The 21915-nt window shown below is 35.9% G+C and overlaps 2 protein-coding genes across 2 annotated transcripts; one reads left to right on the forward strand and one right to left on the reverse strand.

Moving 5' to 3' along the window:
• Positions 1 to 5494: 5494 nt before the first annotated feature.
• Positions 5495 to 6898, forward strand: LOC136809531 (uncharacterized). The gene has a single exon (XM_067066070.1). It carries the CDS (start codon positions 5495 to 5497, stop codon positions 6896 to 6898), a length of 1404 nt encoding a protein of 467 aa, XP_066922171.1.
• Positions 6899 to 11869: 4971 nt separating this feature from the next.
• Positions 11870 to 12842, reverse strand: LOC136809560 (uncharacterized). Its single transcript, XM_067066098.1, has 2 exons — positions 12737 to 12842; positions 11870 to 12567 (listed from the first exon to the last, which is right to left on the reverse strand). Exons 1-2 carry the CDS (start codon positions 12768 to 12770, stop codon positions 12080 to 12082), a joined length of 522 nt encoding a protein of 173 aa, XP_066922199.1. The 5' UTR covers positions 12771 to 12842; the 3' UTR covers positions 11870 to 12079.
• Positions 12843 to 21915: the final 9073 nt, after the last annotated feature.

The following is a 21915-nucleotide window of genomic DNA, read 5'->3' on the forward strand; positions in this document are numbered from 1 at the left end:
CCATGTTTTTTCCAAGGAAACATTATTACAAAAAACGTTTTTCTTTTAACACGTCTGTGCATACGAGACCCTGTTGTGAGACATAAGCCCCTGCACTATTATAAGAAAAAAAGAATAGGTATATTTCTTAGGATTTTATTTATACGAAAAACGAAAGGTGTATAGTACTTCCACAGATATTTTTATTTGTATTGTATTTTTAGATGATATTTTAATTCTGTATATTTTGTATTATATAGTTACAACACCCTCATTAGTGTCATTGATTAACATTTTATTGATATTAGGGGCCTTCCATATAGTACGTACGCACAAATTTTCCAACAATTTGATACCCCCTCCCCCTTGTACGCAGAGAACAATGAAATGATGCCATTCAAATAGTAGTACGCTTTTGCTAAACCCTCGCTCCCCTTCACTGCGTACGTACCATATGGGTGGCCCCTTATTTTAGATTTATAGTGCAGAGGCATTATTTCAGATTATGTTTTAAACAACGAAAACGTAAATTTTTCAGGTTATGTTGTTACTTGTTATCAGCATTTGTTTGCTTCTTATTTGTTTGAATTTTCGTGGAAAAACTAGTAAGCTATTTTTATTATTAGCTGTAGTATTTTATTTTTCAATCGTCGGCTTGAAGAGAAAAGATAAACTGAAAAATAATTCGACCAATTGACCATTCATTCATTCAAAATTAAGTTACCATAGGCCTTGTCTAGTTTTGAGTCGCTGATTTTTCTTGTTCGACGCCTATTGTAATTAAAAGTCATTTTTTTATTTGGTGTTAAATATAAAGAATTCCAGGCTAAAACCCCAACTGATTACTGATAGGAAAATCATCGAGCAAGCAAGCTAGTTGTGACCCGATTAAACTCTGCGGTGTCTCGAATTTTGTAATCCTCGGAGACAGTTGACTAGAAAAATTTTAAAGATCCAATTGACCCGATCAGCGGAAAAATTTACAAAATCTATCAAAACTCTGGTTCCAAAAAGATCTTTCGATTTATTTGGCTCGAAATTGAACCTATAATAATTGTCGCACGTCGCATGAATCAGCGAATAGCAACAAATCATCTCCGCTGTCCAAGTCTGGTCTGTATTATTCTCCTTGCGCAACTGCCGTATTTTCATTCTGGTCTTGGTTATGTCAACCTGTAACCTGCGACCTGTGACCTGTAACCTGTAACCTGCGGTTTACACAAACCGGTGCCTGTCCTTTTGATAAAATTCACATCCTCCTAGATTTTCATGTCTGTTCGCTAAGCAAATTGTTCCTGGATTTTCTCCCTAAAATCTCTCTCCTGTAAAAATAGTACAGACATTTGACAAATATCCGTTGTTGGCTGAGACCAAGCTCTATAATTTAAGAACTTTGTATGTTGAGGTAAATTTTGTTTTTTCTTAAATTTTGAGCTTGGATATCCAGGCTACATGCAAGATTGCTGTTGGAAATCAGTTCAAGCAAAACAATTATATGTGGACAGCAGAGGGTCTTCTCGAGTGAATCTTTAAACTATTTTCCATAGTCATTTTGTCTTTCTGTAAAAAATCGTTTTACAAGCAGTTCCAGTTCGCTCAGTGCAGGGATAGACCAGGATAGACTGCTTATCAAGGTCTTGTAGTATCTTTCTCTGCCAATCAAGTTTCATTTAAATGACATTTTGCAATTTTGTCAATTGATTGGTTTGCCAAGAGTTCTTCATACTTCAATTTCTTCATGTTGAGAATCTGTCTTTGACTTTTAAATTTACTATTTACATCAGCCATTCATTACATATTTAGCTTGTTTTGATCTTTTCAAATTCTCGGAATTTGTAAAATGGCGGAATTATGCTAATCGACATACGTTTCGCGTACATGCCTAAAAGTACTTTCGTTTTTAAAGTGCACCAGGGCTTATATCCCCCGTCAACGCGTCCATCAGAATCATCAATAGCGTAAGGGGGTTAGATAAGCCATGGAGTCGAGGGTGCTATAAAGTTTACAGACGCACTTCTTCGTAGAAGAGAAAAATATTTCCTTCGCACACTTATTTATTCATGTCAGTTTTATTTATAAGAATCGACCTATCTAAAAAGTTAAAATACTTTAAGTAAGTAGAGCCCTATGTTTCACTGGGTACTTGCTGAAAATCCTTTGACATGTCTTTGACATTTATTGACAAAATGACCCTTTTGAACCAAACTATTGACAGGGTCGTTAAATATGACCTTTGCAGACTTCATTTTATGTAGCAAAAATTCTTATTGTGCTCAATAAGATGTTTTCAATATCGCAAGGTAGAAATTTTCAGTAGGAAAATACTACAAAGAGCTGTTTTAGAGGTGTCAATTTGACCATGTCAAAGTATTGACGAAATGAAATTTTTGATAAAAATATTGACACAGTTAATGAATATTAAAAGCTTCGCAAACCAATTCCAAGAAATATTTTGGCAACATTTGATATGATGCAGATCATACAATAGGATAGAGATAGATTGACCCCCTATTTATATTACAGAGCCTTTTTAGACATTTACGTGTATTCTTATCGTCTTATAATAAGAGTCATAAGAGGGAGTATGTTTAGGAAAAAGGAAAGTTCTTATAATAAGAGTCATAAGAGAGAGTAGGTTTAGGAAAAAGAAAAAATCAAGATAATGGTAGTCTAGCAAGCTAGACGACTAATTTATACATAGTAGAAATAAAGCAAAAAGTAATGAATGGAACAATTTTAGTCGTCTAGAAACCTTTGTGCACTAACTCCAAACAAACGAAAAGTGTCAATATTGCAATTATAATTTTTTCCTGCTCAAAATAATTCTTGAGAAAAAAAATATGTGTGGATTTGAGTATAGAAAGTTTTTCATTTGAGTTGATTTCGTTTTGATAGTTTGTTGTTGGTTGATAAATTGTTTTCTCGCTACGCAAGTTTCTGCGTAGCTAGCCGGGGTATCTATAAGGCTGGAACACCGGATTCTTCCAGTCGTTTATACAAACTAGATCCCGTATTATTATTATTATTAGTATTGGTATTATTAGTATTACACGCATTATAAACGACTCCAGTATACTTATATGAGGCGAAGAGAATATTTACTCACTACGTAAATATGCTAAATATTCTTTTAGATAACACTTTTTTCAAGTAAATATAAAGCAAAGACTTGTGTGTTAGCATTCAGATATTACAAACCAATTTTTATAGAATAGAGATTTCGAACAAGCGAAGGAGAGTTCTGGTCTGTAAAGTATACAAACTGAGTAGGTAGTAGGTAGTAAGTAGTAGGTAGTAAGTATTAAGTAGTAGGTAGTAGGCGTTTTGTACTTGCCGGTGCTCGAAATCGTTAAAAATCGACCTATCAAAATTTTATTTTAAAACTAACAATCGCAATAGCCTTTGCATGATTAAGAACATTTTTCAGTAACTAAACACATAAATTTTGAAACTGAAGGGTTGAAAGGGTTTAAAATTTTCATCAAAATCACTTTAATTTACTTTTACCGAAATTTTCCTCAGATTTTTGGTTCTAGACTGGATAAAGTCTATGTAAGACTGGATCTACCTCGAAACCAGTATTTGATGTACTTTTATGAATTTTACCAGATCTTTTGGTCTTTTTCGACGAATTTTTCTTCATTTCATTGAAATTCAACCTTCCTTTATACAAAAAAGGTCATTTAGACAGCTAATTATCATTTTTAATGACTGAACCGAAAATACTGATGTATCATCTTATTATGCTTCTGTTTGATTTGATACGATTTTTTTTTTTCAGCACTTTCTGAAAGTAACTTTTCTATTCAATTGAGCATAACTTTTGATCTAATGAATCAAATTTAATAAATGACCCATCAAAATTTAAGATTATCTTTCTTCTTACCAATGAAATAGGAATGGTCCTTTTAAAATTTTTAGATTTCGAGAAAATTAGTTTCAAAGAAAGAAACTTTTTTGTGGCGCACCCGGTATGACAAGTGGAAACGGTGATAAAAAATTAAGCTAAGTTTGAAAAATCTGAACAGGCCTGAATTTGCCTGAGAATACAATACTTCGCTCTCCACCGTTTCATTCGATGTTTATCCAGAGTCTCTATAACAAATCCATGTTGCAATCAATAAAGCAAGAATCGTAAATAATTGGTATTCCTGCAGGGTCGTCTCTCAAATATCCTCAGTTTTAATTTTTTTATCGTCAGAGAAAGCCAAAGATACGAAGGGAATAAGTAAAGAGGTCAAGATACCTAAGCCCAGTCTTTTAGTTCGCCCTCTGACAATTCTTATATTGCCCTAAGCTGCTGATTTTCACCATTGAATTCGTGCTCCTACTATGTGGGCATTTTTGTAAAGGCCTTCAATTCAGAGTATAATGGTGTTCAAGAAAGATATCAACTATATTACGACACCCCCTTCTCGTAGACCCGGTAGGATTTCTTCAGCCAGTGACTGCAATGGAATAAAACTCGTTGGGGGTCGATATCCCCATATTTTTTATGGCTGGGGATTTAAATTCTTTTGTTTTGTTTGTAAGTCAGAAAATTCAGTGGAGATAGGAAAATTAGCATAATATTTTGTAGTGAGAATTGATTTATTCGATTATTTTCAGTGGGGACAAAAATTAGAGTATAATTTTACACCGGCAGGGACGATATTTTGGCCAATTTCAGTGGGTCTGTGAGAAGGGGGTGTTTTACGTTCATCAGCAACTTCGTTCTCTCCTACCTATTATCAGCATTGTGATGCTTACTAATAGCGTCATAGTATTATCTGGCGTCAATCAGTAACGTAAATAAAGCCTATGATACCCCGGGGACGAGTATGGCTTATCAGTACACATGAGTGATTTTATGACTATAGGGTGTCAAACAGATAAGTTGGTAACTGTATATTGTACACTGTGTCAAAATCATTTCCATATGTCATATCCCTTATAATTCTAGGATTGGATATAGAGGATTTTAAATCAATGAAAATTGTGTAAAAGTGTTTGCGATTTTCATAACTCGTGAAGACGATCTCTTCTCTTGATCTGCTCACGCTATGGAAGCACCAAACAACTGTCAAACCCACAGAAATAAACCACGTTGAAAAAGCAATGTGGTTTTTTTGAAATAATCTTTTCAATAGAAATGTTCGTAAAAAAGGGATTGAAAATGTAGGAAGGGATTCATTTGCGTGTAAGTGCTTACAGGGGAAATAACACAGTAGTCAAGTAATTCAATGTTTGCATGAAGATAAATCAACGAAAATTTTGACTCTTAACTTTTGATTTTAAATCTCTCTGTGAGAGTTCCGTTGTTGATTATCAATCACCTCTTGTGCTTGGTGGAGAAAGAAAAGAAAGATTTTACACGCTAAGAAATTAGCATCAAACTAATTTACACTTAAAAACAATTTGGATATTTTTTGACCAAAATATGAATTTGCAGCATTTCTTGTATCTACTTTTCATTGTTCTATTAAATGGATGTTTAATCACCTTGGGTGTTACTTCACCGGTGGGCGTTATCAATATGCTGGTGGTGGGCGTTACTCATTTCAGAGACACTTTCTTTGTTTTGATCCGCATCCTTTTCAAGCCATGCGTACGGATGCAAGCGGATGAGGATGATGACGAAGCATTACGTAATGTTTTGTGTGTCATCCCTACCTACAAAGAAGAAGCTAAAGAAGTGACAGCTACGCTGGATTCGCTAATCGCGCAAGAGGAAACAAAACTTGTACACAGGAGAATTGTAATGGTTTGTGACGGCTATCTACGTTTTGGTGAGATCTTTTCAAGTATGATATTAATCGAATCTTTTAAATATAAGACTTATAAACAAAAACTCAATCAAGTCAGTATTTTCTTCTGTACGTACAACGGATATGATTTAATTTTAATGCTCAAACATGAAAATGCTGGTAAAAAAGATTCCTTGATCCTCGTTGATAACATCTTTGTTGATTCAACTTTCACGGAAATTCGCCAAGTTCTGCTCAAATTTTATAACATCACGGAGTTCCATTTCATTTTCCATACTGATGCTGATTCGGTTATTTCACCAAATACATTACGTCGTCATAGCAAAATCATGCAAACAAACCCAAAAATATCCGGCGTAACTGGGATCGTTATGGTTCCAGAGAAATACCGTTTCTGGTCACTTTTCCAAGGTTTCCAGTATTATTACGGACAGCTTATCAGACGTTTGACAGAATCAATGTGGGGAAAACCAACCTGTATGCCGGGCTGTACCAATATGGTCAATATCACGCATGATTGTATCATTGAAGCATCGACGCGCTATCAGAAACTACCAAGCCGTACACACATCTTTCAAGTCAAGAACCGGCTACAGGGAACCGACCGACGTTACACTAATTGCGTCCTTCAGCATTCCAAAGACGTCCGCCTGGTCACTGACGGTGAAGCACGTTGTTTTACCGTCCCGCCGCAAACCTTCAAACATTTCCGTTCACAACGTAAGCGGTGGACATCTAACGCCATCACCGGATATTTCTTTATCCTTACTGGTACAAATATCCCTTGGTTTGTCCGAGTTTTAGCTGCTATTGACTTATTCCGTATTCACACATGCGTCACAAGGCTAGTCAGTACCGCCCTTTTGATGAGTCATATCACTGATCTCCAATTGGTTCAAATTATCCTCATGGTTCTTGTTTTCGGTATCCCGTATTTTTATTTCCTTTTCTTCGCTATCAAGTTGAAAAAGTATGGCTTGTTCTTGTTCACCGGTAGCATTGTCAGTAAATTCGTTTCTCCTTTCATCACAGTATATAATTTCCTATACTGTGTGTATTACTTCACTGATATTTCGTGGGGTCTTTCGCATGGAGCTGTTAAAGGGGAACGGGTCATTTCCGTAACTGAAGACTACCCGGTTAAAGACAATGATCCGGAAACGTTGGTCTGAGAAAGAACACTTATACTTACAGACTTATTGCTACATGCTACTTTGAGAAGCTTAATTCCACCCACTTGAGAATCAAGAAGACTCGTTTGGCAACAATTTTTATGAACTCAAACTCAAACCCAATGTCCTTTAGTTCGTTTTTTATTACCCCTGTAGCTCTCCCGAAACAATTGTATCACGTAAAGGTCTCAAATACCAAAACCATCGGAGTATTTTCTTAGTTTATTTAGTATTTCCAAATGCAATCTATACAGAAAAGGAACCAATGATTTTCGAAAAGAGTTAGGCTACGTCAAACATTGTTCTTAAAGGCTTTGGCTGTCTGAGGTAAAAGTAGTCAATAGCATTTTTTTGGAGAACTTGAAATAATTTACAATTAATGGCGGCTTTGCTCAAGTGAAACAGAATTTTTAATAGATATTCACAAAACTTGAACCCATTCCTTTAGTTCGATTTTTTTTATTCTGATAGTGCTCATGATTCTTTTACTGTATCACTGCCACCAGTGAAATCAAAATTGGTGCATAAGTGACTCCTTGTAAGCTCTTTGAACGGTATTTTTCTAAAATTATTATGTATATTTATCTTGTATTTAAGTCATATTTGTCATAGTGTTTCACTTATCACTTATAAAATATTAGCCTGTAAATAATGTGTACAAATATAACATTGGATTGGTTTAAATTTAGTCCATCTATTGTTTTATTAAATTAGTTTGTTTCAGGTCTATAAGGGTACTTTGGTCAAAATTTGTTTCAAAAATCAAGAGTGTGGCTGGGAAGCTCTCATAAGGTCTTTTCGCTATCTAAGTTATTTTAGAGAACTTATCTAGGCTGCTGGCATCCCTATGATCTGTTTGACTTAAAATCTTAGCCGTTACTTTTGAAAGCTAAGAATGGGATTGTTATTCTTCTTTTCTTTTAGCTTTTGATAAAATTGAGCCTCATGCTGTTATGAAAAGATTCTTATAAAAAGAATTTCTTTGAAGGGGAGGGGAGTTTGGTTTGTAAAAGTTATACCGTTTTCCAGTCAAAATTTTGGTTGAAATGCGGAATCCTGGAAAAAAATAATAACATTGTAACACTGGTTTTAGAGCTTGAAATAACGGAATACCGACTGAGAACGAGGCTAATCACCGTCACCGTCTGATCTTAAAATACCGATTTTCCCGTCTCTTTTTTTCGTCAAATCAGCAATACGGTACTGAAAACGGCCAATCCCGTCACACCCTTAAAATACATGAACCCTTTTAACGCATTCTTCATAAAAAATTGATCAAACATCCCTGTCTCACTCAGTATCAAAATAAAGTTTCCTGTTCCAGTTTAAGCGATGTCAGTTATCAAGCCTAGAGGCTACAATACAAAATATACAAACAAGAGCTTGATCATGGATAGTCTGAATCGCAGACCTCTATATAGATATATTTCCTATAAGAAATTCTTTTCACTAGAGGATGAGCAGAAGCCTAGATCATGGATCGCTTTAGAATTGACATATTTTTGAAATATCTCCTTTTCTTTTTTTGAAAAAGATCTTTTCCCAACACGGTGTTTTGAAATGAAGCTCAACATCGTCTTTGATCTGATAGAGCTAATTCGTTTTTTGAGTTTTGATGTTTTAAAACCAGAATCAAGTTTAGCTTTGAAAGAGACAAAAAAACACATATTACAAAGTCAAAAGTCACTGACGCTTTAGTTTTCAGAGGCGGTAACGCAAAACACGCATCACAAAGTCGTGAAGCCAGTGACACACTATGAAAATGACGCCATCGTTTTGTCTTGTGTGCCCATTGATGAAAATATCTTCTCGTGACAAAAGAAAAAGTATGGGAGATCCTAAATTTTGTGGTTCTCAGGTTATATAAGAGACTTGCACCGTTATCGGGATAAGTAGTTGACACGCTATGTTATAAAGATGATTATATCAACCCACAAATAAAAAATCCAAGGTTTTCCTTTACCATTATCCATTTGAGACAAAGACTAGAGTTTCCTTCTGATTGAACTTTGCTTCTTGATGATTCCTGATTGCTCTGAGTCCAGTTAAGTGGACTAGAGGAAATCGCCATTTTTGAAACTATTTGAAAATTTTTTAAAAACACCTAAACAATGGAATTTGTTCTAGAATATAATCTAGTTTTACGAAACTATAATAAAAACATAAAAATACTTCCAGGCTTCTAAAAAATGGTTGTTTGATAATGGTTTTTGTTTGTTTCTTTTCTGCAAACAGAGACTGGATATAGTTATATGCCAAAAAATGAACCCTACCAAAAATTACACCGGGCCACTTATCAGTGTCATCCAGTCCACCAAAAAGCTATAAAGGGGGGGGGGGGTTCACTTTTACGGTATGACGGTATTGGGCCTTTTTACCCCCGGTAAGTCGGTATCACGAGAAAAAAACGACGGGATTACGGTATTTCATTTTCTACCTACCGGTATCTGTAAATTGTCTGTTTTTTGTCGGTATTTCGATATTTTTATCAATATAAAACGCGGTATTTCGGTATAAAACTATCTACCTTTTAGTTTGTTCATGAGTTTCATGCAGAAAAATTTTCAAAAAAAATAAGTCTATTCCGCTATTTTAACCAGTAAAAATTCTCGCTTTGCTCGCATAATCTTGGATGTCCTATTGACTTATTGTCATTGTGAGGTTATTCAAAATAAGCAAAACTTTACGATATCTAAACAAATATTTTCGTTATTTTTCTAATTACAACTTTTGTGATGCAAATACTGCATCCAACGAATGAGTCTAGATAAAATTTTCTCCGTCAGCACTAAATGATATGGTCTAAATGATATAACTTATATTGCTACTACAATACAATGCACTGATACTGCAACTTAGAGACAGTAAAGGCGGTATTTACCCCTTCAATATTAGTAAAAGTAGGTAGTTCTAAAAACATCTTGTGCAGCATCGAACGATTTAAAATTAATTCACATCGTGATGCACGGCAGGTACGTCGCTCGCCGTACCATATTTTTGCCAACAAATGGTCAGTGTTAAATAAAATCAAAAATTGTGTGACCAAACAAGGCATACTTGGCAAACAATAGCGTATTAAGGCCGTTTTTCAATAAACAAAGGAGAGCGAGAATTGTCAACAAGTTTTCGCGCTCGCTTCGCTCGCGTTCTTATTTTCCATTTATTTTATTTCCTCCGATAGTAGGGGGGGTTAAACTTTAGTATTCGCGTCCTCTAATTGCATCACAACACCACCTCTATGAAGCCTGTGTTGAAGTCTACGGCTTCTCAGACCATGATTGTCCCAAACCTCGATATTAAATTAATTCTCTATATAAAAGACACCTTACGGGTCTGCGAGGAAGAAATTATTGGGGCTCAATCTTGCATTTTTCTCCCGTAACAAGCAAGTAACTTTGGCGTGGCAGACCTAAAATATTGCTTTATGAAAGCTCAAATAGCTGTAAAAGAGGCCTTAAAAAGTCGACGATATCGAGAATAAGGTCACAAAACTAGGAAAAAACTTAATATATTGGCGAAAATGTTTGGTATAAGAATAGGTCAATCTGTTTAAAAGAGACCATAAAAAGGTTAAATTTAGCCCAATAAGGTCACAATCGTTTAACCAAAGATGTAAAACCAAAATTGATGCGTATCGTGAAAATGGTTTTTTTCGCGCGTGAATACGTGAATTAGCAAAAATTTGTGCGTGAATACCTGAATTGAGGGTTCGAGGGTTGACTGGGAGGCCTCATAAAGTACAAGACTTGTTTGTACAGTTTCTAATTTTGTTACTACACAATAGATTTGATAACTGAAAATTCATTATTTTCGAAAAACCACAAACATAATATCGGTATCGGTATTAGGCTTCCTTCACCGACGGTATTACGGTATTTGATCTAAACTTTTGTCGGTATGACGGTATTTAAGACCCCTGAACCCCCCCACTATAAAGTGGCCCCAGGCTATGATGTGAAAAAAAGAGCTTATTCATAGATCTCATGTCCAAATTAGAGATTATTTTCCCCTGGAAACATTTTCCTTCAACAGTGCATTCTCTCTCTTTCTCTCTTTAATAACGCTTTGTTATCCAAACGGCGTGATTATTACTTCTCTCGTTTGATCGAAATTCAATCCCAAATTCCTTTTCGTCTTTATTCAAAAGTAATAACTTTTTCTTTGTAATTGAGTGTAGTTAGCGTGCAAGAGTAATTAACGCCAAGGGTGATGGGATTGAATTCAAGTCAAACAACAAATCAACGTCTATTTTTAAATTCGTTACAGTATGCTGTTGACAGTGGCGTGGTGGCAGGGGGGGGGCCAGGGGGGCCAGGCCCCCCCAGCGGAGCCCTTTTGAGAAGGGGCGCCCAAAAATAAGGGACGCCAAGAAGGATTTTTCAGGCGCCCATATCAAAAGATTGACAAATGAAAAAACAAAAATGGCGCCCCTCATCACCTCAAAAATTCAAAATTTTCTGGCTCGCTTCGCTCGCAGACTCCCTTTTTTGTGTTCATAATGAGCGTATAGAGAGAGGCGCCAAAAACAAAAAATCTTTAAAAAGGGCGCCATATTTGCCTTGGCAACCCCAGAGAAATTTTCCCACCACGCCACTGGCTGTTGAGTGAATTTAATCTAGATATTAGGGAAAAATAGGTGCTTTGTGCGGTCGGTTAGTCTTTCTAAGGGATACAAGAACAACATAAGTCAAAATAGCTCTTTAAAGATCAGGTTTTCCCCCTTTTTGGATCTCTTTAAGGGCACGAAATCCATGTATGAATATCTCTCTGTTTGGTTAGGCAATGTTTCAAAAATTGTATCTCTAATAAGGGTGATATTTTCGCAAAGTTTTTAAGTTTTCGGAAGCTTTCATGTTCACACATACCCGACATTCTCCAACACTAGTAACCCCTTTCGAGGAAAAACCTGTCTCTACTAGTACATATCTTTAAGGGTAAGCACGAAAATATTATTAAGAAGACCATTTGATTCAAGAGAGAGAGTTTTTATTGTATTTAAATACTCAAATATACAATGTGACAGAATAAAAACAATCCTTCGAGAGAAGGATGCGTAAAATTTTGAAAACTTGAGAGTTTAAAATGCTCTGAATAAAGTGTTTTCATTTTTAGTTCATTGTGAATTTAGATCGCCATTTAGATCTTTCTTGTGATTTGAATCGATTTTGATTAACACACCGTTTAGTGTTTTGGTGGTGATTCTGGTTCAGTCTTGTATTTTCCTTCGTACAAACAGGCGTTCCATTCCTCGTTGAACAAAAGTCCTGATGGGCAAGCGATACATCCGACAGTTTGTCCGTGGAAGCAAGCAACGTATTGTCGTGGTTGGTGATCGTCTTTGATGTTTCCACTGAAGTGTGGTCCACGGGCTGGGCATTTGTCTGGGCAAGCGAAGGTGGTTGCTGGTTCCCATGGTTGTGTGCTGACACATTCGTCTTTTCGGTTGTACAAACATTGGTTACATGGTTCGCTGAATTCCAAAGACAATGGGAAGCATGGTTGGCATGAAGCTAATCCGTTTGAGCATTGGAGGAAGTAGTTGGCTCTGTATCGGCCATAGTAGTGATATTCGAAGTTTCCGTCAGCTTTTCCTTTGCACAAGGAGTCTGGGCATGGGACAGCTGGTGGTGTGGTACCAGTTTGGGTTCCAACTTCGAGAGAGTAGGCAGCTGAGAAAATAAAGAACAGATTTTGTTAGTTTTTAAACAAAAGCACTGAATAAGCATTGAAGTTAGATGTACCGGTAGATGGCCAAAATTTTTCCAAAGATCGTATTAAAAATTTGACTTTCCCACCTTATGTCTTAGTTTAGATGATATGGAAAAATAAAATGCTTACCAGCCAAGAGGGTGATGAGAATGAAAGCCTTCATTTTTGTTGTTTTCTTCTTCTTCTTGAAGTTATTTTGTTGTCTTCAGAATGCAAGATGAATTTGAAATGCCAAACTCCACGTTTTTATACTGCAAACCCACCCAACTTAATGGACTATAGCTTGATTTAGTATTATATAAGCTTCCGGTGATAATGTTATTTTGAAAATTGTCAAGTAAAAATTGATGTTTACATTTTTCAATATCCTTAATTAGCTAAACAAGAGATACTTAAAATATCCGTAAGGAAATCATTATGTCATGGTATAGTTAGGAGACAAATGCTCATGCTGCTGATATATATAGCCTCTTTTCCTTTGCCACCTAATGTGAAGCAAAACTTAACCGACTATCCCAGCAAAAGTTTTTTTATTGTCTCCCCCCCGCTGGATGAATCTTCGCTGGTACCATCATTTATAAAATAATCAGCTACGTAGTGCAGTCTAAATGCGCCAAAAGTCATTAACATTGTGCACAAAGGCGTACAAGCACGAAACTTTACACAATTGTAGTTCAGGAGTAAAAGATGGATTTAAATCACAGACCCAAAAAGTTGGCACCTGTTTGTGTATTTTACAGACCAGAACAGGTTCCCAGGCTAAAATGAATTGTTTTTCTCCAAAGTATGTCATGTTACATACCGTTGGAAAGTATTTTTCATGCTCGTTTAGATTCCAATCCCATTCGAAATTCAATTTTTAAAAGCTGTATTCTCAAACCATCCTCATTGGACTTTTTAAGCTGGGAACAATTAATTCACAAGGATTTAACTTTTTTTTTAAATTCGATTATGTAAATAAAATTTTAAGAATAAAATAATGAACCCTTCAGCAAGACTGAAATATTGAAAATTAAAAGAAAATTAAAGACAGGTTGTAAATAAACCATTTAAAAGAAGACTTAGCTCTTGGTGCTCAGTTATAGCCAAAGAAAATTATCCTAATTTCAAAGAGATTTTATTAAGAATTTCTCGAAACATATAAGGTATTTGTCTTTATACGCTGAATCTCAATGTCGGTCAAATTCAATAGGAAGGGGGAATAATTTCCAGTTGAAATTTCCCATCACCAAAGTTTCCAGATAGACTGCCTTACAAGCTAGGAGAATAATCCCTACAATATTACGTTGAAACAATTGAGCTAAAAATGAAGCTAATCAAGAATTCAGATAAACTGTTAATTAAGATGTGGTAAAAATATTTTTTCACATTTTGTAATTAGCTATTTAACTAGCTTTAATACACCATTATGTAATGCAACTGCCCTCCCTTTGCATTGTTATATAATTAAATGAGAAGCTCGTTAGATTTGATGACCACAAAAATCAGAACATATGAAGTTTATTTTCCCTTTGAAAATGAACTAATTGATATTGGTGGCTCCTAGCCAAAGAAAAACAATGAAACTTTTTATATTTTTGGGTCTGAAGATATCTGACGGGCCCCAAATTTACTAATTTTCAAGATGTGTATTTGAAAGGTTGGACTTGTGGTGATTTTTCACTTTGAAAAACAGAGACATTTTTCATTGCATTCGTGAAGAAGGCTCTTTAGCAAAAAAAACAAAACAAAGAGAAACTTATTTTTAGGCTCAAATACCATTCAAAAATGTCGAAGCTCATTAGTGCCTTTAGTTGTTTCTTTAATTGCTTTAATTTAAAACTGCAATCATGCTGCAATTCAGCTAATGAGAAGCAAAATCAAAGTTAGATGATTCCATAAAACATTTCAGGTGTTTCAACATTTTATTTTCGCGCTATTTACTTTGCTAAAGCATGTTTATTTCACCCCCTTCTCATAGACCCACTGGGTCCCAATGAAAAAATTGGCAGAATATCGTCCCCGGTGGAAAATTATCACCCAATTTTCGTCCCCAATGAAAATAATCAAATAAACCAATCCTCACTGCAAAACATTATGCTATTTTTCCTATCCCCACTGGATTTTCTGACTTGAAAACAAAATCCCCAGCCATAAGAAATAAGGGAAACATTCCCAAAATGATGTCCCTTCAAACCGGGTCTCACTCGACGTTCATTCTCAAAGGTTATCATTTCATTAAGAATCCATTTGAGATTCAATGTAAAAAATACACTCCAAAACATCCCAGTAGAGTTTTTGACCTATGAACAATAGAACATCTATCCGAATTGCGATTTGCTTCCATCTCGTCGGCTTTGACTTCTTCTGCTTGACGATTTCTTGCTTTTTTCTTCCATCTGTCGAGGGGTTAACCACTAAAAAACTAGTCATAGCTAGCACTCTAAATGTGACCTGCGTTATAATGATGTTCAAGTTGTATATTAGGCTTGTTTACACTTGCAAAAAAGTTTATACTCTACTTACCTTCCTTAACCCTATTAACCCCAACCTTTTTTGATTTTTGTAGCCCCAGGGGGGTGTAGAACCTACCACCTTCGATCTAGGAGAGCTATGGCCATGAAAATTGGTACAGATGTTCACCACCATGACACAAACTTCCAGGAAGAAAAAAAGTTTTGATGACGTCATCCAAAAAGTGATGACGTCATCACAAAATATAATTGCTGTTTTTGTATTTCCCATTAAGATTTTTTGTCAAAATCCATGCTGAAGATGAGTAAAATTTTCAGAATTTGATTCAATGACGTCATAAATGATGGCGTCATCATTTTTAAAGAAATTTTTGAATTTTTTTTAGATTCCATTGTTAATACCTATCACCTGTCAAAATTTGAATATGATTGGATCAATACTTCAGAAGTTATTGCAATTTTAAATTTTTGAGTTTTAAGCGATTTTAGCTTGGTTTTATATCATGTTTCACAATTAAGTCATAGAACCTGACCTAGAAGACCTATGAACCCTAAAGATTTGCACAAATACTCTTAATAAGATTTTATTAAAAGTCAGAAAATTTCAAGTCGTTTCAAAATTTTTCTCCGAGATTTACACAAAAGACCACCAGCGTGGTAGATTCTACCCCCTGGGACTAATAGGGTTGAACTGAAATTGATTTTAAATAAATCCTAAAATAATTAAAAAATAAATCATAAATCCAAACTAAATCAAAAATAAACAAAAAATAAATCACAAATCAAAAATAAATTAAAAGTAAATCAATATCTCCAACACAATTTTTTAAGTGATTTACCCCTCCCCATCTGTTAAATAGGACATTGCGGGAGTTTTAACAATAGAAGCCTTTCGTTTTTAAGAATCGGTAGATTGTGCTTTGTGTATTTTACAGACCAGCGCGCTTTATACTAAAGCCTAGGTCTGCAGATTATATTATTAATTTTCCAGCTACTGAGATACAACCTGCGGATTACTTTTATTTTTCAAGATGTCGGCAAGAACATGTGTATTTCTCTCTGGTTTCTTTCACTTTAATTGAATGGTCTAGTAGTTGTCTTTTATTTTACCAATTTCTTTGGGAATGTATGGAGTTGAAAGGAGACTTATCAAAGTTGATGTCTGTGAAGTTTTGGTACATGATTTTAAGTATTTCGTTAGCAATCATAAAGGTTTTTGTAATGCAATGCATATTATTTGGATTTCATAGAAATATAAAATAGGTGTTTGATCTTCCCTTAGCTTCCACCGCTTCCACTACTGAGAACTTTTTATTCTTTGAAATGTTGATTATGATGCTTTTTAAATTGGAAATTGTAACTATATACATTATTGACTATAACTTAGCTTTATAATCTCATACAGGATAGGCTCTTCTTTTTCTTTTCCCACAAGAACACTTTTCTGAGCATTTGACACCCCTTGTTTTGCAGGGAGATCCTTTTCTGAGATTGGAATCTTTTCTACACAGGTATTTTTACAATTACAAAATAAATCATCTATTTTTCTTTTCTTCTTCTTTTGTCTGCTTTCTCTCATGATAACAAAGACGTGTTTGCCAAAAAATGGTCAAAAATATCATTAGATTTCAAAGTATTACGTAATCGTAGCGCACTTACCGTTGTGTCTTTTTTCATTTTCATAATAGAGTTCTTTTTTACAATCTCAATTTTTAGCTGCGGAGGAGAGAGCAATGAAATCGATTACCTCGACGTTCGAAAATTTGCAATAAACCCCGGGGGGGGGGGCATCTAAAACGTAAAGCGACCCAACGGACGTTTGACGATATAGGGAAACTTTTTGGGGACATTTTTTGGGAGTTCAGGAAGTGCATTTTAATAGTCAAGGATCCCATTTTCGAAGGGGCATTACCCTTTACAAGAGCGATAGAGAAACACACCAGTACCCCCCTCCAGAGAAATAAAAAAGTAAAACAAAAACAAAATGACAAGAAATGAATGAAAGATTTTTTATTTTGTTGGAAATGTTTCTCTGTGAATGAAAATATCACTTCGTTAGCTAGTATTACAAAAAGATTGGAACGATTAATATGCAAAAGGCTTCCCGCGCCTTTTCGCCCAAAGGAAAGTCTACCATGTTTGTTATGGTTTTTCTGTTTTCCCACGTGACTTTTGTTTTGATTTTTTATGTTTTGTTTTAACTTGAAAGCGCGACAATGTTTACATCACAACTCCCGCAATGTCCCTTTAAAGCTACTTTTAGTTTTGAAATTGAACCTTTTAGTCATGTGGACGACGATATATACTTGCAAGTACAATTTTGAACCCGATGTAAATATTACACGTAACTTTAACCAATTTTAACACTTTGAAAATGATGATTTGCAAATATTTTCAAAGATATTTATTTGCTTGCTCGCTTCAATGCAAGAGTATCTAACATTTTACACAAGAGCTCTCCTACACTTGTGTTTTCGATACCGTCGTCGAGAAGGGTTTTCTTTGTTATTTAACTACCACCAGTATCCTCCTGCTGCTCAAGTGTTGATAGCTGTATTGTGGCGACTTCCATAGCTCAGATTTACCTAGATTTTTTCCTTGATTTGGCGGGTGGTCAAATTTCACTCTTGATATTTAAAATTGGTGACAGGATAATTGCTTCCCGCGTGACAATTGCCCCCCGGGTGATTACCCTTCAGACGATTGCCTCAAAAAAATTGCCTTCAGGACAATTACCCCCAGACAATGTTAATTTCATGGTTGTATGATTCAGACTATTTTCTCCTGTAAAGGTTCGAATCAAGAGTGGCTTTTGGAAAAATTATACTATTAACAGCATCCTTTCATTCACTTTCATTATGCATTCTTAAATGTAGTTTTAAAAAATAACAATTAAACACAAAAGGCTACTAGGTAAGGGTAGACCATGGATTTATTATAGAGACTCTGGATAAACATCGAATGAAACGGTGGAGAGTGGAGTATTGTCTTTCTATTGTTTCAGAAAACAATCGATGTACAGGCTTTGTCCGCAAAGGACAACTGTCATGGCGGCTCGAAGTGATTTTGAAAAATAATTAATACTCTTATTTCTAAAAAGTTCTCTAACTTTTTCTGATCGTACTTTTGCTGGCTAAAAGTTTGAAAATAAATGCTAGAATAGCAAACGAATACATTTATGAAATCTGGTGTGAGAAAAACATCATCAGACGAGTAAAATCAAACAAAATGCTTATAATGACACGAAATTTTGAATTGGGAATATCTTTCCAATACATCTCCGAGAAGAGCTGAGATTGATATATATTAGACGTGAGTCTCATAGCTCCACTGTGGTATGAAAATCTTTTGGTGGCACGTGGTGGCACGGTGGCTTTTTTGAGGTTGAAGTTAAAAAATATCTGGTGTCAATATTCAATTTCTTATACATAGCATGTTTTTGCATCTTTTAGTCCCGCTGATGAGGTCGATAAATGTTTCATTTCGTGACACACATCTTAGAACTAACTTTTTTTGGTGGAAACTCGCGAATTATTAATATATATAGATTCCAAAATCAAAAAGTTTCCGCGATAATATCGTGCAAGTAACGAGTAATTGGCGATTTTTTGCGTTTCCAGGCAAAATTGCAAGGCCTGGAAATTCATGATTTTTGGGGGGTCTTCAAATTACAAAAATACCTATTTCCCCATAATCTGCATTAATTTATGCAAATTTCAACACCTTTTTGACCACAAATATGCCAATAAATTTTGATCTAGAGAAGTTGAGACTTTGGTGTAATACACTTTTTTGCTCAGTTTGAAGAGCTCTATCATGTGATACAGGTTTTTTTTTAATTTGAAGACCCCCCAAAAATCATTTCAAAATCAATTTCCAGGCCTTGCAATTTTGCCTGGAAACGCAAAAAATTGCCAATTACTCGTTACTTGCACGATAATATCGTGGAAACTTTTTGATTTTGGAATCTACATATACTAATTCGTGAGTTTCCACCAAAAAAAGTTAGTTCTAAGATGTGTGTCACGAAAATTGTTTTCTAGCCACTTTTTTCGATCTCAGCAGCGGGACTATTTCTCGAAATTTAAAACGTCATAACGAGGTATAATTAGTAATTAACTAGATGAGTTTGAATCTCGGAGGAAACTTAAAGTCTCATTTGGGAATTAGATAAGTGTATTTTGATGAGAAATCAAAAAAAGTGAAAAATGCATTTTTTTGAAGATTCTGAACTAAATTCAGCTTCTAAATCAGTTCATTTTGTGTGATTACCTTAGAGACATTATATTCTAAAGAGAAATTGCTTAAAAGTATGTATAAATGTCCAAGAGCGAGAAAAAACTCAAATTTTCAATCGAAATTCTCATCACGAAAATGCTTAAGGTAACCACAAATGTCCAAATATCTCGAAAACCGCTAAGTGTCACATATCAAACCATATATGTTTTGAAAACTACAGATACTAACCTTTCTAAAAATGCTGGAGTTTTGATGTGACACTTAGCGGTTCAAAAGTTCAAATTTTGCCTGCATTTTCCAAGCTAAAAATCTCAATTTTCATGAAAGTCAAAAGTTGAAGTCTACTATTTTCTATCTCATGTAATGTGACCCTAGAGCTCTATGAAAGCCTTTATAATACAAAAATTGTAAGAAATAGTTTTTTGTTGCTCTCCCCCTCCCTATTTCCTAACTTTTGCCATCTGGGCCCAGTGTGCATGGTATTTTCAGTTCTTGACGGAATAAACACTGTGAAAACGGCACAGACAAAATATGTACAGGATTATAAACTAGGAAAATAAAACAAAAGATTACAGGAGCACAGTATAGTAAATAATGACACAATACAAACATATAGGTATATAAAATCAATGGGCCAGCAAATGGCAAATACATAGTATAGCCCGTAAAGGAAACGGTTCACATAAAGAAAATCTAAGAAAAATATCAAAATATTCGGTGACCTAAGCATTAGGTAAAATTGGACCTAGGAAAGCTTCCACCAAGATGCTGGGGAGGGAGGCGGAGCAAAAAACAGCAGTCTGCACTGAAGAACTGAAGAACTGAAAAACTGAAAAAGGCCCATGTGGAAAATCTGAGGCCTTAAAAGGGGCATGAAAGTGAGGCTAAATCAAGAGTCCGGATTAGGACCAAAACAAACCAATTGCATCTAAACCCTGATATACAAAAATACATATATCAGACACTTATAAACACAAAAGGCTACTAGGCAAGGATAGGCAGAAAGCACACAGATATGTCTACATGGTATTTTCAGTTCTTGACGGAATAAACATTGTGAAAACGGCACAGACAAAATATGTACAGGAATATAAACTAGGAAAATAAAACAAATGTCCAAATCCAATGTGTGTATTAGTTGTTTGGTAAAGAAGAAATATATGAAAAAATAGAATGCTGGGCATGCAAACGCTGCGACAAAGGCACATGTAGATAAAAATACATTGCATCAGACTTCCAGTCACCCATAACTGCAATGGAGTAGCCCCACCACGTCTGAATGAGTGTGACCCATATTGACGGTGTGAGAGCCTAGAACGTGAGAGGTGCGCTTGAAGAATGTACATGAAATCCCGGTAAACAAAAACTCGGTTAGCCCCAAGGTAGGAATCTCTCCAACAAAAAGCTTGATCACATGGGACGGCCCCAGAGGTAAGGGAGAAGGCACGTGAAACTGCAGAAACGGGACAGTGGTGAGACGAAGGAATCGCCACCACAGGGGCCGCGGCTCCGCTTTGAAAGTGATAGGGCCATGATATACTGACGAAGGAGGCGTCACCATGGTTGGCGCCGACGCGCGAAATTTTTTGAATTTTACCCCTTCTAGATCACCTAAAACAGGTTTGTTTTAACGTTATTAGACAAAATTTGGTTTGATTGGTAAATTTTCTTTTTACTTTGAAAAAAATGGTCGGGCCAAGGCCCGGGTGGCCCCCCGGTGCCGCGGCCCATGCACCAGTGGTATAGTAACAGTGCGTTGACCAAACTGGAAAGTCTTGCTCCATCTCATCCTGGTGTGGATCTCAGAACCCAAAAAAGTAAAATCATCCCGGGTGAGAAAAGTGTCTGGGGAAAAATCCTTCTGGGAAACGGGTAAAAGGTGACTTTTTCGAAAAAGCCCAAAAAAGGAAACCAAACATAGAGCCCAAAAAGAAGCTTGCCTACTATCCCGCAGGTTGAGCTGGGAGTGAATGAAAGAAAGAATCTCAACCGTGACGGGAAGCTTGGGGACGGGAGGGACACCCTTGGAGCACTTGATACCCTTCAACACAGAGGACAGGAAAAAATTATCAAGAAGAGGGTTGGGGAACCCCATCTCACGATGCAAGAGGCCAACAATGTTCAAATATATACAAACAGACTGAGGTAACAGGAAACGGGCTAGATACGCAGCATACATGCAGAGGTGCACATACTTAGCAGGAGCTGGCAGTAGATCAAGCATATTGCAAAACTGAAGATAAACCTTGCGGTGAGTACGGTAGGCCTTGCTGGTATTGATAGCATAGGTGGCTTCACGATAGAACTGCACATCTGCCAGCAGCGAAGACGCAAACTCTAAAAAGCAGAGTGAAGACGTGAGCCTGAGCCATGCAAGCCAAGAAGAAAACAGAAACAGTTCACAGACATGTGCTAGACAACATTATCAGTGGAAGCAGATTGACCAAAACAGTCACAAAGATACTGGAGAAAGGCTGCAAGATGTGCATACTCATGCAGACGAGATATATGATCAGCAACAACATTTTGGACTCCCGGCACATGAAAAAAGTTATAGGTGACAGAACATCAGAACAGACGTCTGAGGCAAGTCATCATGAGTGGGTTGCGAGATGA

Source organism: Clytia hemisphaerica, unplaced genomic scaffold, assembly GCF_902728285.1.
Source record: "Clytia hemisphaerica strain Z4C2 unplaced genomic scaffold, Clytia hemisphaerica genome assembly, whole genome shotgun sequence".
Classification (NCBI taxonomy): Eukaryota; Metazoa; Cnidaria; class Hydrozoa; order Leptothecata; family Clytiidae; genus Clytia; species Clytia hemisphaerica.